General features: G+C 43.8%; 1 protein-coding gene across 1 annotated transcript; it reads right to left on the bottom strand.

Moving 5' to 3' along the window:
* Positions 1-193: 193 nt before the first annotated feature.
* On the bottom strand, positions 194-16,097 carry Ifrd1 (interferon related developmental regulator 1). Its single transcript, XM_041658570.1, has 12 exons — positions 15,778-16,097; positions 10,485-10,589; positions 10,276-10,360; positions 9,430-9,554; positions 7,412-7,569; positions 6,779-6,829; positions 6,515-6,693; positions 5,938-6,046; positions 3,806-3,940; positions 1,386-1,514; positions 1,027-1,122; positions 194-519 (listed from the first exon to the last, which is right to left on the bottom strand). The coding sequence occupies exons 1-12, from the start codon at positions 15,863-15,865 to the stop codon at positions 430-432; spliced, it is 1,350 nt and encodes a 449-aa protein (XP_041514504.1). The 5' UTR covers positions 15,866-16,097; the 3' UTR covers positions 194-429.
* Positions 16,098-16,579: the final 482 nt, after the last annotated feature.

Raw genomic sequence — 16,579 nt, 5'->3', positions numbered from 1 at the left:
GAGCCCACTGACAAAACAGTGACCACTTAATATAGCAGCTTTTCCAGACGAATTTATTCCCCAAAAGTATACGTGTCAAGTGAAATACTCTGTGTGTGTGAATGATCACAGCCTGTCAGTGCTTTTGACGAACACAGTGGAAACAAGTCAACCTTTGCCTGCTAATTTTTCTTACTGCAAAATACCATGACCATACAGCATAAACACTTTATTTGTGGTTACCAATTATTTTTACAGAGAATATTTAATAAACAGAACTCATTAACATATAACACTGTAACATTAAATTAAAATATAATCCACCCCTAATCAAAAATTATCAAAATTGATCTCAAGATAAAAAACTGTTTCTAAAAGCTTATATACATTAAAAGTAGCAAAAATAATAATAAAGGAAGAAGTTAGAAAACAGCCAGCAAATGCAGACATCTAGAAGAATTCTCCAACATCTGCTCTCTTATCTCGGCATTTGCTTCGAGCTTTCGTTCGAGCTTTGAAAGCTGCAGAGTTATATAAGTGCTGAAATAAAAGAAAAATACAGATGGATCAATAAGAGAACATACTCTCAAATAAACAAACTAGGGAAGAGATAAAAATACACATGGATCAATAAAAGAGCACACTCTTAGAAACAAACAATTAGGGAAAGAGATAAAAATCACAAGGAAACTCATGAGAAAACAGGTGTACATCATCCTGGGTGATAATAATAAATTTAAGTACATTAAAACTGTTAGGTAAATCTCACCAATAAAAACCCAAACTATATTTAACAATCTCTGAAATGGTAAAAAGGAAACAATGCTAATCACTATTTCATGCTGCATACTCTTGTGTAAAAAGAGCCTGGATCTCACCAAGTAACTGCACAGGATGACAGAAACATGCAAACATTCCTATCGCCAGGCAGAGGAAGAGCTTTGGCTCCATTTCTCTTCAAAAGCAAAAGAACTCTATGACTGAAGAGAAACCTGAAGAGTAGCTGTGCATCAGTTCTATAAAAACAAACAACAAAAACAAACCCACCCTTTCGAAACGAGAAATCTTCATGGTCTTAAGTGTTGCAGCATCGAGCATCACAGGGGGCCCAAGCTCAAATACATTGCGAAGGAATTCATTTGTCTAGAACAAACAGAAAAGAGTGTCTACTTCACTACACACAGTGAACCTGGCAGGTGATATTGCTATCTGTAAATAAGAAGTGGAATGACCTGTTTTCTTGGTATGAACACAAGGAGTTTTCTAACACCCTAAGTCCTAGGGAAAGTTCGTGAAGTTATGCGCTCTCAGAGAGCTCTCTAATGCCTGCGTGCGTCCTGATACTCAGCTAGACCAGCCCTGTGACTCCACCCCGCGCCCTAATTAAAGCCAGGGTGTCAACTCACCTGCAAGTGGTACTGCAGCCCTGATCCAAGAACCTCCTTGAAAGTGTCATAGGTATGTTTCTTGACCCAGCTATCAATATACATGCGTTCAGGACCAAACTTAACAGTTTCTGTTGGAAAATCCCGTTCCTACACAATAAAAGAGCCACAATTATCACACGCCCCTAAAATGGCCCAAACACAATTCTATGCTAAAAAAAAAAGTGATAAAGGAACAGTATTTGGAACGGATACTTTTTCATAAAAGATGTGGTCAGGCTAGTAACTACTGTCCCAAATACAAACGTACAAGGGGTCAGGAGGAACCCTTGGGATAGTATTCACTTGACACAACTCATTAGAGCCGCACAGTTTTGAGTACCTCAAAACTTCAAAGGCACTTAAAATGGGAAAGAAAGGTCAAGCGTTTGTACTGCTCCAGGACAGGAGGAGGGGGGCGGGGCTACCAACAGACAGAACTAGCAGGAGGCAAGGAGTGAGCTGAGGGAGGCTGAGATCCAGGGGAGAAAGTAAAGATAAACAGATTAATCGTCAAGAAGAGGAGAGAAGCAACCAGAAGTTCCAAGAAACCTCAGCTAGGTTTAACAAGAAAATAAATTCAGATGCAGAAACACACACCTAAGGATCCTGGAAGGCTGAGGCCGGAAAACAGAGTTCAGTTGCAGCCTGAGTAAGATGTAAGGAAGGGGAGAAGGAAGGGAAAAGTGTGTGTACGCACATGCACACACACCGTGTGTACCACAGATGACCGCAGAGTTTCAGAGGCAGAGACAATGATTCTGTGAGAACACCATTTCACCATGAAGTACACTCAGGGCACTGAAGCCCAAGAGAACAGACAGCACAGGGTAAGTAGAACAGACAGAATAAGATGTCCCTATAGATAAGTCACCAAGATAGCATCGGAACATGGAAAAACAACTTTAATTCTTGGAAGAACTCTAAGAGCACAGGAAGAAAGCAGGCAACTGTCACAGGATCACAAACACTCCACACCTATGCAGCCCCTTCTCTCTAAAGGGATTAAATGGACTGAACAAATTCTCTCCTAACCTTTATGACTTGTCATTTAGCAATTCACCTCTTTGAATCTTTGAATGAAGTCACCTGTAAGTCAGGTTTTATAGGTATAAGAGAAAGGATGTCTACAAAATGACATCCTGGAAGTCACCAACAGCGACACATTAGTCTTTCCATCTTCACAGCTTCAAGGAACACTTAGACATCAGCGTTTACTTCTGGAAGTCTTTCTTCTTCCTAACAACAGCTGGCCCCTCTGCTTCATATTCAACAATTCCAATCCTTCCTTCCCTTTCTCCTCTCTCTCCCCACCTCCTCTGTGTGTGTGGGCACATGCACACACTCGCCAGTCTGCATGTGGAGGCCAGAGGGCAGCCAATGTCAGTCCTCACCTCACCTTCCTCCTTGCTTGAGATCAGGGGTTCTCATTTGTGGTAGGCCAGGCTGGCCCAGGAGGTTCCAGGGACTCTCCTGGCTCACGGTAGGAACTCTGGGACCACAGGCATTTGCTATCTGGGCTTTGAAGATTCGAACACAGGTCCTCGCACCTGTGCCGCAGACGCTTTTATACACTAAGCCATCTCACCAACCTCATTTATATTCTTACCAGCTTTCGCACGGTTCCCTATCCCATATTTTCACGAGCTGTAGTACTACCCCAGTTGCCAGCTCTGCCCCGCCCACTGTAGCCATGCCTGTTACGATACTGAGGACACATCTCTTGTTCATCCCTCACCTTCACCCACTCTGGCCTGGGTTTCTCCCAGTGCTTCTTGGTCTAGCTTAATTTCTCATGTCAATATCAAGCTGAATGCCTCTTGAATACATTTGTTCTCAAAACACCAGTCCCACAGATAACCTAAGACTTTTACCAAGAAAATCCTTTCCCAGTCAACTAAAACCAGTCAGGCTCCGGCCTTCTGGACTGTCCTCACCATCCTGGCTTATTTCAGCCAAGCACACCAAGCCCGGGTCTCTCCACCAGCTGACCGCCCCGTGCTTCAGTGACCCCACGAAGACCATAGGGTTTATTACTCTGGATTTCTAGCACCTGCTCTTCCCAGACATCACGGATGCTCAGGAATTACCCGGAAGCTTGAGAAGCAGACAGGAATTCCATCTGTGATGAGGTGGAAAATGAAATGCCACCATGGCTCTCTTTCTCCAGTGCCGGTATGCACCTGAGAGCTCCACATGATAGGGACGCCCTCCCCCACACTGCCCTCAGTCCTCTCTAAACTCTCACCAGAAAGTGCGCCTGCTGACCAAGAGTCCCTTACACTGTTAAACCCTGCTCTGGTGTTAAAAAGAGGAAACAAGATGACTCAGGTGTCAAGTTCCCCTCAAAACAACCTCACTTCAAAAGAGCTGCTAAGCATTCTGGCCCCGCAGACACCTACCTCCACAGCCCTCAGGACGTCTCTGAAGACAGACCGCTGCTTCCTCTTGTCCACTTTGGCCCGGTGCTTATTTCCATCTGTAGCCAGGGCCCGGAGCATCTGGGTCAAGGAATCGATGTCTTCATAAAAAAAGTCCTGACCAAGAGAAGATTTCATTTCATAAATCTCTTTTACAACATCTTCTAGAATTAACGAATAATCTACCTCTGAAACATAGTAGTTACATAAAGCAACAATTATTACTACTGATGGAGATTTGTACTGCAGACTAATTCTAACATCTGCACATATAAACAGGCAGATATTATTCAAAAACTCAACTCTAAGACATACTACTGCACAACAGCATAGCTGTCCTAGAGAACCTAGGCTGCAGAAGTTCCGCCATGTAGATGTGAGTGCCAAGAGCATCTGTCCAGCTACGGGACCCCAGACAATGGCGTCCCCAGAACACAACCACTGCTAGCTCAGAGGTGAAGCGAGTCAGCAGCCATTCCCAGAGGGTGGGGTTTCTGTTTACATGCCACTGTCTCAATAAGCAGCACGACACAGCAAGAAACATGGCTCAGTAATTAAGTTTAAGGCAAAAAGCTACTTTAACCCTTTGTGGGTTGGTAAGGGGAAGTTAAAGGCGTCTTTGATGACTACTATCCACAAAGACAAGGAAGAATGCCAAGCCGCTCTTTCCCAAGGAGAGCACCTGAAACATCAGACTTTACGCGCTGGTGTAACCTTCCGTCTCAGTCAGTATTGTAGCCTCCCCATTGCCAGGGCAGGTGGAAACGAGCAGGGAGAACTGGAGAATCTACCAGCTGACCTATTTCCCTGCTGTGTGCTCTCAACAAGAACACCACACACCTCTACTATTTTATGTTACCCCAGTTCTTATGGGCTCTAGCAGATGCTGAGGGGAAGAAGCCAATCTCAATTCAATCAATACTTCATACTAAGGGCTACCTACGACATACACAACCCTATGACATACCCAACATCATTTTTCCCACTTTAAAGACGAGGACACCAAGGAACAGAAGCTACCCAACACCAACTAGCAAGGGTGGCAGGGAAGTGGGCCCCAGCAGCATGGTTCCAGAGCCACGCTAACCACACAGACAGAGCAAGCACACAGTAAGCCAGGAGAGCATGAAAAGGAGCATAACTCCTAATTTCAATCTTAAACAGTCACTATTACCTAACCAACTCATTCTGCAAAATGTAGAAGCCAGTTCTTTAGAACCTGTTCCAAGGTTCATGCAGAATCACCACTGCATAATTCCAGATCAGTAATACCATGTTAGTGAAAGATTCTGAAGAATTAAATTCTACTCATTTCCTGTGCTCGGAGAATTATTTTAAATCTGCTCATTAGTTATTAATTAACTTTTTGTTGGAGACAAACATTTTAAAAAGCACCTATTAAGTAAATCAAGATGAGAAATAACATCTACTTAGTTACTAATTTCCCCCGTCATTTATATTTATGACAATAAGTACCTACAGACTTATTTAAAATTTTTTCCTTTACTTTTATTTTATGTCTAAATGTGCTTTCCTCGATGTCTGTCTGTACACCATGTGTGCCTGGTGTCCACTGCTCTTTCATGTGGGAACACATGACTCCCCAGACTGGAGTGCCTGGTGTCCACTGCTCTTTCATGTGGGAACACATGACTCCCCAGGTGGTAGTCTATAGGTGCTGGGAATGAGACTCAGATCCTTGGAGAGAAAGTGCTCTTGACCTTTGTGCCATCCCTCCAGCCTCGATTTGAAATGCCAGCACAGTCCATGAATTAGTATCTAGGAATAATTTACCTTTCCAGTGACAACAATGAACTAGGATTACCAAACATCTCAGAATGCCCAAGAAAAAAAGGCTTCTGGAACAAAGGGCATCTGGTGCAAAGTCTAACACAGTTCCAGTATCAGGGCCAACTGGGACAGCCGGAAGCAAGTATTTGTGACTAGTTCTCCATAACTTCTAAGTGTCCACCAACCCTACCAGGTTATACTCTCAAACCAATCAATCACAAGTTCTCATGAGATCAACCTATAAATTTATTATCCAATTCCTAAGTGTGACAGTGACAATGGAGGAACGGTCCTGTGTCTCCTCCGGCCAATTAGATACTCACACTCTCCATTCCTCTGGCCAATTCAAACAGAAGCGCCAAAGATTCGCCAGCAGCAATTCTCATGTTTACATCATCACAAGAAAGGAGGCTTGGGAGCTTATGGAAATGCCTAGAAAAGAGGCACCACTTTATGAGTACAACCAGTTATGTCAGTTAAACAGCTTGTTTTTAATTTAAATAGGAAACTAAAAGGGGGTTGGGAAACTGGTTCAGTTGTTTAAGAGCACCTGATGCACAGAGGACTAAAGTTTTGGGTCCCAGCACACACTTAAACTCCCAACTGACTCTAACCCCAGCTCCAGGGCATCCGAAAGACTCTGCTGGCCTCTGCGACCACCAGCACTCATGTGATGAACATACACACATGCTCACACATGCACATAGAATAAAATACATTCATCTTCCTAAAAAAAAGAAACTAGAGTTGGAAAGTTAGCAGCATTCCATGCATCCACATGATACCTAACCACTTCAAGTTCTAGGGAATACAAAGCCCTCTCCTGGCCTCCAGGGAGACTGCACTCATATAGTGTACAGACATGCATGTAGACGTTTAAAAGAAAATACAAATACATACAGTTCCAGCTTCTTCTTCACTTCGCTGATTGGGCATATGGTCAGTAATAACGTCCATGCAAGAAGGGAGCTGATGTGAAGAACTGTGTTGGGGGTGCTGGAGAGAACACTGTTGTCTTTCTCTTTCACATACGCCTTGCTGAAGATGGATTCCAAGCATTCCAAAGTTGAGTACAGCTCCTAATAGAGAAGAATGTGAATAAGACTAGAACTCTCCTCAATCCAAGGTAACAGCACTGACTGGACTAAAGATTACTCTACTTACAGTGATGTCATCTGTGGCAATAAAACAGCAAACCCCAAAGCAAGTTGCACACTGGAAAGAAAAAAAAACAGACATTAACGATTGTTATTTTAATAAACATTTTAGAATTCAATATGCAATTTTTGTACTTCCTGCATTAGGCGTGAGGAGAAAGGGAAAGAAAGAAGAGCGAACTAAAGTCAGGACAGGAGGGCTTAGTCCAAGCTCTGCTACTAAGTTTGCAAAGACCACGCTAGGTAGGAAGTGACTGACCCTCTGGGTCCCCTTCACTAGAAGGAACCGTGCATATGGATCAGCTTCCAGGTCCCATGAAGCACAAAGCAGAATCTAGTAACGTTCACATAATTCTCTCAAACCCCAGGACAGATTAAGTACCTCACAGGCCAGAGGTTAGAGTCCTACATAAAAATGCAAGCCAGTCAGCATTAGTGTCTAAACTATTGTCTATTTAAGCTCCAAAGTTATTCCATCACTATCCTAGTAACCCAACATCTAATAACTGCGTATGGAGATTGCTCAAATGAACACTGTCTCACAAACTGTTTAAGACAAATCCAAGTAAGATATTAAGTAAGCCCTACTACTTATAGCTGGTGTCATGCCTAGAGAGATCTGTAAATTTTACATACTTACAGTTTGCCTAGCCTGGATACTGGCTGTTCCATCACAAATTATTTTCTTTAGGATTGGTCCAAGAGTCTTTAGAATCTCTTCACTTTCCAACCCAGGACCCAGCTGGATACAGAGAACAGACGCCAACGCGGCAGCTGCACGCTGCTCGTCACTCTTCCCTGAAGGGGCAGGGATGCAAGCACGGCAGACTTTATTTCCAGTATATTTAGAGCAAGAGAGTAGTTTCCAGAAATCTCAACCCATACTGTGCTTCAGGTTGATGCGAGAAATAGCCTGGCCTCACTCAACCCCAGCTGAACACTTGCTAGGCTTTCGCCTAACTACTCTGATTCTCCAAACAGGTTCCTCTAAACTGGCATCCACCCTGAGGGTGCATGGACTGGCACAGGCATGTGCTTCACGTTAATTTCTGCCTTCTAATTCCTGAAGGCACTCACATAAATGGTGTCACAGCTGCCCTTAGCCTAACCCAAGCATTTCTTATTTATGGGTCCCCCTTCTGATTATTTTAACCAAATATGTGCCCAAGTTAAAGATTCTTTCTACATAGATATAAACGCAGCTCATTTTTCAAAGAAGCATGTGTACTAGAGGGTTTGGGTAAATACTAAACTTAGGCTATTAGCCTTTTTTTTTTTTTTTTGAGACAGGGTTTCACTACGTAGTAACTGAGCGGCCTATAATTTGCTATGTAGATCTGACCAGCCTCAAACTCAGAGACCCTCCCCTGTCTGTGTCTGCTGGGATTAAGGATATGCACCACCTCGGGCTGGCCTGAATTTAAGTTACTATCTAAGAAACTATAAAATATGTATATTGAAATGGGATTTTTAAAGCTACCTTGTCTAGCTATCACTATGGGAGAGGGTATCATTGCAATTAATACACATTAAGAAGAAACTCTGGTATCTCAAACACAATTGGCTCTGCTTTCAACTATAGCAGTTACAAAATTAGAGCCACCTGACTTTTCCTAGCCCTGTCCTTGTTCACTGGGAGAGAGTAGATCAAGAGCTGCTGCAATGATAAGCAAGTTTTCACCCTAAGGTCAAATGAGAATAAAAACTGTCCCAGTTTGGTCTAACAGATTAACAGTTACTACAGGAGGGGGCTGGCACCCAGACACACAAATCAAGGTCAAGGGACGATTTGGAGAGCTAATTCTCTTTCAACTGTATTTTGAGGCAGAGTCATCTGTTACTGAGCTGCTCCCATGCACTCTTTTTTTTTTAAATATTTATTTATTTATTATGAATACAATATTCTGTTTGTGTGTATGCTAGCAGACCAGAAGAGGGCACTAGACCCCATCACAGATGGTTGTGAGCCACCATGTGGTTGCTGGGAATTGAACTCAGGACCTTTGGAAGAGCAGGCAATGCTCTTAACCTCTGAGCCATCTCTCCAGCCCTCCCATGCACTCTTAATCTCTCTTCTATCACAGCAATGACGGAAGCAGAAATCTGCACCACTGCCCTCAGTGTTTTATGTGGGTGTCAGGAACAAACTTCGGTTATTAGACACACAGCAATCACTTTGCCTACTGAGCTGTCTCCCCAGGCCTCCACCTTGTTTTTTTGAGACATGGTCTCTCCCTGGAGCTTGCTTTGGTTTAGGATCCTTACGATGGACTCAGGTGCTCATTCATACTTGTAAAGCAAACACTTTAGCTGCTATCTCTGCTAGAGTAGTTTCTCTATTCTTAGAAATATCATCTTTTACAACAAACTCCAGATCCCTACTCCACAGTTAAACAACTAAATGGGCCAGGGATATCCTAAAAGTGGTGCTGTTTTAGCATACAACTGCTGTTTCAACTGCAAGGAGAAAATGAGCTGGATTCTTAGGATGCTTTCCCTGCTTAGAAAAATGAAGATGTCTTTTGAAATCAGACTTCAAGTTACAATCTGATGCTTTCATTCCTTCCTATGCAACCTGAGAATGGCAATCACCCCTTCTGAGGTAACAAAGAATGATAATCTACCTTCCCTATTCATTCTGCACAGGTCTGGAATTACCTTTTTTCAGACAGCGTTCAATGCTATCAGTTAAAGTCATTCTTCTCTCCAGAACAAACTCATACAGCACTTTTGAAGACAGCGCATTTTTAACACCTTCAAGAGCCGCCTGTCTCGTCTTCGCACTGTTCAGAACATGATGGAGAGGACGGTCTGGTCAGGAGAGTGCCACAAGCACAGCTTCTGAAGACATTAATCTCCACACCTGTCGCCGGGCTCCAAGGAGCTCCCACTAATCCGCTTCCCACCCACTCCGTCAACTCTGAACGACAGGTTTCTGAGGCGCTTTCTGTCACAGCACTTCACTTTGGAGTAGCCACAGACACAAGCGACTGCAATAATCTGACTCTCAATGCGCAGCACATGCCATCTAGTACGCATTTTAGCACATCCACACTCTTCTAGTCCAGGTACTCCTTTAAATCTAGCTCCTCTTCTCTGGCCGGCCAGCCTCCAACTCCCGAGCTCAACTTGATCCTCTCCTGTCAGCCTCGAGAACCTGGGACCCAAGGAGGTACAGCCACCATTCATAAGTAAATCCTAAGTCTAGTACTCATACCTGTAGCTTCTAAGATTTCCATTTCCATCTATTAATCTCCAAAGATACCCTCAAGAAAATTTACCTTGGTAGTTTTCACGCCCATAACAAATTTAGTAGACAGGTAACTTAGTAACTTGTCATTTTTAGTAGAACAAATAAATTTCAATATATATATACCAAATTAAAAGGCCAAAGTAACATCATCAAAGTAAACAAACCAAGCTTCAGAAGAACACACTTCTGTGGTACAAATTAAAAGTAACTGATTAGAATCACCCAGAACAGAAACCTTTTAACACTCTTACCTCTTATCGAGGGTCAGGTCAATTAACCCCTTCAATTTGTACTCTAAATCTTCTTGAGTTCCTTCCTCATCAAGGACTTCTGGGCCTATGGAATGGAAACAACACTGTACCATAAGAAGGAAAAGGGACAGTACAGCTCACAGTTACGAATTCCCCCACCTACACCATCTCTGTGTGGCAAGCCCAAAGTTTACACTGGAAACTCCTACCATCCTCGGCAAAGCTGGAAGGGTCGCTATAGCCACTGCAGTGACTCATTGTTTCAATGGATGCGTCTTCATCACTGAAAGGTTGAACTGTCCGGTGTGGGCCACCTAAGGTAAGAAAGAGGAAAGGGACAACATTTGTTTTTCTTTGCTATATATGCAAATACTTGCTATCTAGTAACAAAGTCAAACTTCTTGATGAGATAATTATATAGCAAAAGAATGTACACAATGTTCCTAAAACACTGATCCCCCTCATCTGCACTTCACAAGGCCAGCTATCTTAGTTGCTTCACATTATGAAGCAACTGTAGAAATGTTATCAATCATCTACCAAAATTTGGTAAGATGAAAATTACTTCAAATCATGAACAAAATGAAAACAGGTTTAGATAAGTATTATACCCTAAATGATAAGGCGATTATACTTCCCAATAAAAATGACAGCTTTAGTAAACATTAGCTGCGTAAATGGCCTCTTGTTCAGAGCTATCTTATTTAAACACAACTACCAGGCTGAAAGACTTAAAGGTAATGAGAAGCAAAAGTTTCATATCTGACTTTACAAAAAGCCAGTTCAAATTAAATTGTTTCCCCTACTCCCTGTCCCCTTTAAGTCGGGGTCTCACTGTTGTAGCCCTGGTTGGTTTGAACTTCCAGCAAGGCTCCCATTCCAGCCTCCTGGGTGCTGGCATTACCAGGCATGAGAAACAATGCTCAATTTAAGATTTGATTACACCGTGGGGAAGAAGGTATGCGTCACACGGAGCTCAATCTTGGGTGCCCATCCTTGGCCTCCACCTTGTTTTGATGTTTGGCACTGTACAGCAGGTCAGCTGGACAGGCCTCTGGGGACTCTATCTTCCCATGGGCGCATGAGCATTACAGATGTGTACTACCACCCTGGCTTCACAGCTCAGAATCTGAACTCAGATCTCACTCTGCAAAAGGTCTTCACCCACCAAGACATCTACCTGTTAAATAAACTCCCTTTAAAAGAAAAGAATGCTGACTATGTATTACTTGGAAGACAAAGGTCTCTGAATTTGAAACTAGTCTGATCTACATAGGGGTGGCTCCAGGCCAGTCAAGAGTTACAGTGAGACCCTGTCTCAAAGCTCAAATAAAATAAGAAATTTTAACTATATCCAAGAGTTTACAAATACCAATGCTACTACCAAAAAAAAAAAAAAAAAGGAAAAAGGAAAAAAAAAGAATTTAAATAGCAGTTTTTAAACTTCATTAAAGAATAAATTCATAGTTTAGGGATCTCACATTCTCAAATTTTGACCATAAAGGAAGGGTCCAGGGTAGCCTGAACTCGATCTCCTTGTATTAGTAAATTCAAAGACAACATCAAATATTAAGTCCCTCTAATACCTGGTGCTTTTTAATATGTAAGAGTACATATCACTCGGGCAGAGTACAGAAAAATGAACATAAACTACACAACAGGTCAATTTCCTCCACTCTCCAGCATACCTAACCTCTTCCTTTGGTACCTCTTAAGTACAGATTTTATCTACTTTTATGCAAACTAGTTTATTTACATCTATTTGCAAACATACAGAAATATATTTCAATATTAAACATAAAACAATCATATCAATTCAGGAGTACAGCAAGTAGTATGTTCTATACTCCAGATTTAGGAGTGTTCCACTGACAAAGTAAGATGTCATTAAGTAGCATGATTATCATTATCTTACTATGTATGATACACTGATGTAACTATGTATCCTCCAGATGTATACAATCCTTCTTTGTCAATCAATTACCAACAAAGACTGAAGGAAAAGGGAAAGCATCAAAAGTACAAAATAAGTATATTCGATTATTAATTGTATCATTATGACAAACTGTAAGTGAATATAGATAAATGGTTATTATATTTTGATTGCTTATCTGTAGAACAGCAATTTCTTCAGAAATATTGTAACATATAATATTTAACCTTTTTTTGATACAGGGTTTCTTCTGTGTAATCATCCTTGCTGTCCTGGAACTCTGTAGACCAGGATGGCCTTGAACTCACTGATCTGCCCATCTCTGCACGCACCACTATCACCTGGACTACTAATACTTTCTTAGGTGGAATAAATAGCAAATTAAAAAAAAAAAATCAAGTTCCTACATTTTTCTTTTAAATGTTTATTATTTGTTACCTTGCTTCTATTTACTGGTTTATTCCAGTTTTTGGTGACCCAGTCTGATTCTGAAAGCCAATCGCTATATAACCCAGATTAACCTTCAATTCCTGCCAATCTTCCTGCCACCCCAGCCTCTCAAATCCTAGGATTACTGGGTGTTAAGTTTATTTTTTAAATCCTCTAAAATCTTAAGCCTGTTAAGAGTTGGGCTGATTTGCTTTTAAATAAGAGTTGCTTTAAAAAAACAAAACATAAAATCCGACGCAGAAGTAGGCAAAATATAAAGTTAACAAGTGACCTTGAAATCTGCTGGCCTGAGGCCAAAGTAATTTGAATCAAAGTAGGAAAGCACAGAGAGGTGAAGAAAGAAGCCAAAGGTTCCTAATCGCAGTGCTTAGGGGAAAAATAAACACCAGTCTATTTCTGGATCTTTCCTCACTACAAATTAAGACAGCTGAGTATATTCTGAACAATCTTATTTACATACAAGCTAATGTCATTTTAAAAGTGTCTTATTTGGTCAGTTTTCCTGAGTATTCTTACACAGGTTTAAGCTCCGGACTCTTTAACTAATTAGTTTAGTTTCTTCATGGTTCAAGAAAGGGGTCTGGAAAAGCAAGGAGAGCTGGCCCTGGACCACAGAGAGTGTATCCTCTGACCTCCACATTGGTATCCTGGAGTGTTCATACACACAAATAAATAAATGCATTTCTAAAGCAAGGAAATGCTTCCTGTAAGAATTCCTGACATCTAGGTCAAGCTTACCTTGCAATCTGGGTGTTAATGAGCTGGCATGCTAGGCATTTGAGGTACTCATTCTCAAAGGCTTACTATCCAAACTTTTTTAACCCTTAAAAACCTTGTCTTTCATGCTAAATCTGGAGGCTTTACATCTGCAATCCCTGCAATCAAAAGGCTAAGGCAGGAGGATGCCTTAGTTTGAGATCAGTGTCAGCTTAGGCTACACTGAATTCCAGGCCAGGATAGAGTTGAGTGTCTTAAACAAAAAGTAAAAAACAAAACAAAACCCACAAACACATCCCTCAAATCAGAACGGTGCTTACTGTGTAGACACCTGTGTATGAGATCAATTCTCTTGGCTTTCTAAAACTCCCCATTTACTTAACCTAACTAATTGAAAAGTTGGCTGTATTTAAATCGCACTTGTTCTGTCACCCAAACATCAATAGGAAAAGTGGTTTCTAATTAAAAAAAAAATCTTTAAGGATGTATTTACTTATTATGTATAAAGTGTATGCCTGCACTCAAGAAGAGAGAACCAGTTCTCATTACAAATGGTTGTGAGCCACCATGTGGTTGCTGGGAACTGAACTCAGGACCTCTGGAAGAATAGTCAATGCTCTTAATCTCTGAGCCATCTCTCCAGCAAAAGTGTTGATAATTCCCTTTAACTAGTAAGTAAAATATACACATGTGACTAAGGTAAAAGAAAACAAAGTACAGAAAAGCGGTCTCAGCCAGTTCCACTGTTACAGTAACTTTTAAGGGTAACTATCATGGTAACAATGTCAAAGCCTACAGTTTTTACAAACAAATCAATGCTTTCCATTTGTTAACAAATGCTAAAAAATATATTTAATGTCCAATGCTTGTACTCCACATGCCAGACCGCGGTGTTAAAATGTATCTTTTCTACTCCGGAGGATCTAAAGGACAGCAGTGAAGGCTGATGACAGGTCGGATAAGCCTTGGGGAAAATGTGTCGTGCTCGGTAGAAAACTATAGAAAAGAAGGGCTTCCAAACATCAATGCTTCTCCATTCATTGATTTTTTTAAAAAGGTAAACTAACAAAACTAGTAAGACTCTTCCAGAAAGAACTCATCTATTTATCGGGGACGGAAAGCTTAGCCAGACAGAGGTAAGCAGGATCCCTGATCCGACCACAAATGGTTAAATGAACAGTGTTTCACAACTTCACAATGAATTTCACGATGAACTCAGGAATAAGAAAAACAATCTGAAAGAAAAGTCTGTATTTGTCATCTCAGTCAGCGTTTAATGCATGATCAAAAAGGTTTAGCCTTCTCCAAGCCCTGTAGGATAACGTTTTGCGATGCCAGTTTCCAATAGTTAACAAGAAAAATGGTCATTTACTTTTCTAACGAACACAGGCATAGCATTCAAATGATCAAAAATTAGCAGCTATGTCGGGGGTATTCCGATATTCAACTTCATAATCTTAACAATTAATGAGAGGACTACCGAGTGTAACACTCGACTGGTGTTGTGTGTGCAGTCTTGTAGAAAGGACCTTCTTCGGCTGCAGGCACTTTGTTTTCTTTCTTAGTAAGTAGAGAACCATACATTCAGTTCAGTAATTTTCCCTTCAGGAAAAGCTTCCACTTGGCGTGGAAAATAAACAAAAAACAAAACAAAAAACCCCAAAACACTATCTCTAACTTTCGGCCAATTGCAACCTCGGCTTCTCACCATCGTTCCTAGCACTGCATGGAATCTATAGAACGCAGCACAAAGGAGAACGCGGTCGCCTAGGCTGGTGGCACTAGGGGTGTCCCTGCTCCTGGTTCCTGAGGGTACAGGGTCAAGCGTGGGAGCCACGCTTGGGGTGGGGCGGTGGCCTCGGCTTCCGACGCCTCCACCCCGCCTAGCGGACACGCAGGACGCGCAGGGAAACATCGGGAATGGAAGCCACTCGCGCCTCTGCGTCACCCCGGCCGCGTGACACAAAAGCCGGTCCAAACCCGCCGGACGTTTGGCACTCCCGAGAACTCCATGATGGAGAGTCACAGGCAGCGGGCAACCGCGGCGAGCCACCGGCGCTCCGCCCCAAATCTCTCGTCCGGCAGAAGGTCGGACAGGAAGCGGAGCTCCAAGAGCGCCAAGCCCCGATCGCCCTTATTCTAACTCAGCCTCCAGCCTCGGGTCCCCGTTCTCCCCGCCCCGAGGGCCGGTGCCCCTGGACCGCTCCCGCGTGCCAGCGCAAAACGCGCGAGCGCGGCGCCCGGGGCATGATGGGAACTGTAGTTCAGCCGCACCACGCGCTATGCAGCCGCGGGCGGCTGACACCAAGACCGGACTACAAATCCCGCCGCGCCCCAGGCCGGAGCCTCCCATCCGGCCAGCCGGCCAGCCGGCCGGCACTCGGCGCAGGGACGCCCCTCACCTGCCGTGGCCGCCGACGTTGCTGCCCCGGAGCCGCCGCCACCCCCGCCACCGCGGTGGGGAGCGTTCCGCTTCTTGTTCTTCGGCATCGTGGGCCGCCCGGTGCCGCTTACACTTGGGAGCTCAGCGAGGATCAGCCGATGGAGCTGCACTGTCTACTCGTTCGTCTGTGCGGCGGGCGGCTGAGAGGCGAGTCTCGGGCTAACAAGAGAGGCGAGGAGCGGCGCGGGTGAGAGGCGGCGGCGGCGGCAGCAGAAATCCCCGTGAAGAGCTGCGAGCGGAAACGATACATGTTTCTCTCTAGCGCGGGAGCGAAGGCGGGGTGGGCCAGACCGCGACGCCTTAAGTAGCCAGACGGCTGCCTGTCGTCACCATGTGTGGGCGGGCCTGCATCGCCCGCTAGCCAATCGCTGCACATCTCCCCATTGGCGTCCACTGAGGCGGTGCCTGCATTCGGACTCCTATTCCCAGAACTCCAATCTGCGCTCCGCGCCGTGGCTGCTAGGCCTTGGGGCCGCGCGGAACTCTGGGAGACGTAGTAGGCCAGAGGGCGCGGCCTTCTCATGGCTCCTCCCAGTCCGGTGGCGTCGAGACCCCCGTCCCTCCGAGGTGCCCGCCCTGGGACTCGCCCGAGTAGTCACCGCGATGAGCCACGCGGCAACTATGCAGCGTGACGACGAGCGTCAGCCTGGAAGGTTGCGTGTCATCATAACCTTTCTCCTGCTAACGTGGGGCTTTCTGCCCAAGCACAGCCATACCCCTCCTCCCTTGAGTCTAGGGACGTGCTCCCCACCCTCCAAAAA

The sequence above is a fragment of the Microtus oregoni genome, unplaced genomic scaffold, assembly GCF_018167655.1.
Source record: "Microtus oregoni isolate MIOR12 unplaced genomic scaffold, Mior012 000009F_ref0000495, whole genome shotgun sequence".
Lineage (NCBI taxonomy): Eukaryota > Metazoa > Chordata > Mammalia > Rodentia > Cricetidae > Microtus > Microtus oregoni.
This window is presented reverse-complemented; position numbering and strand designations above follow the sequence as displayed.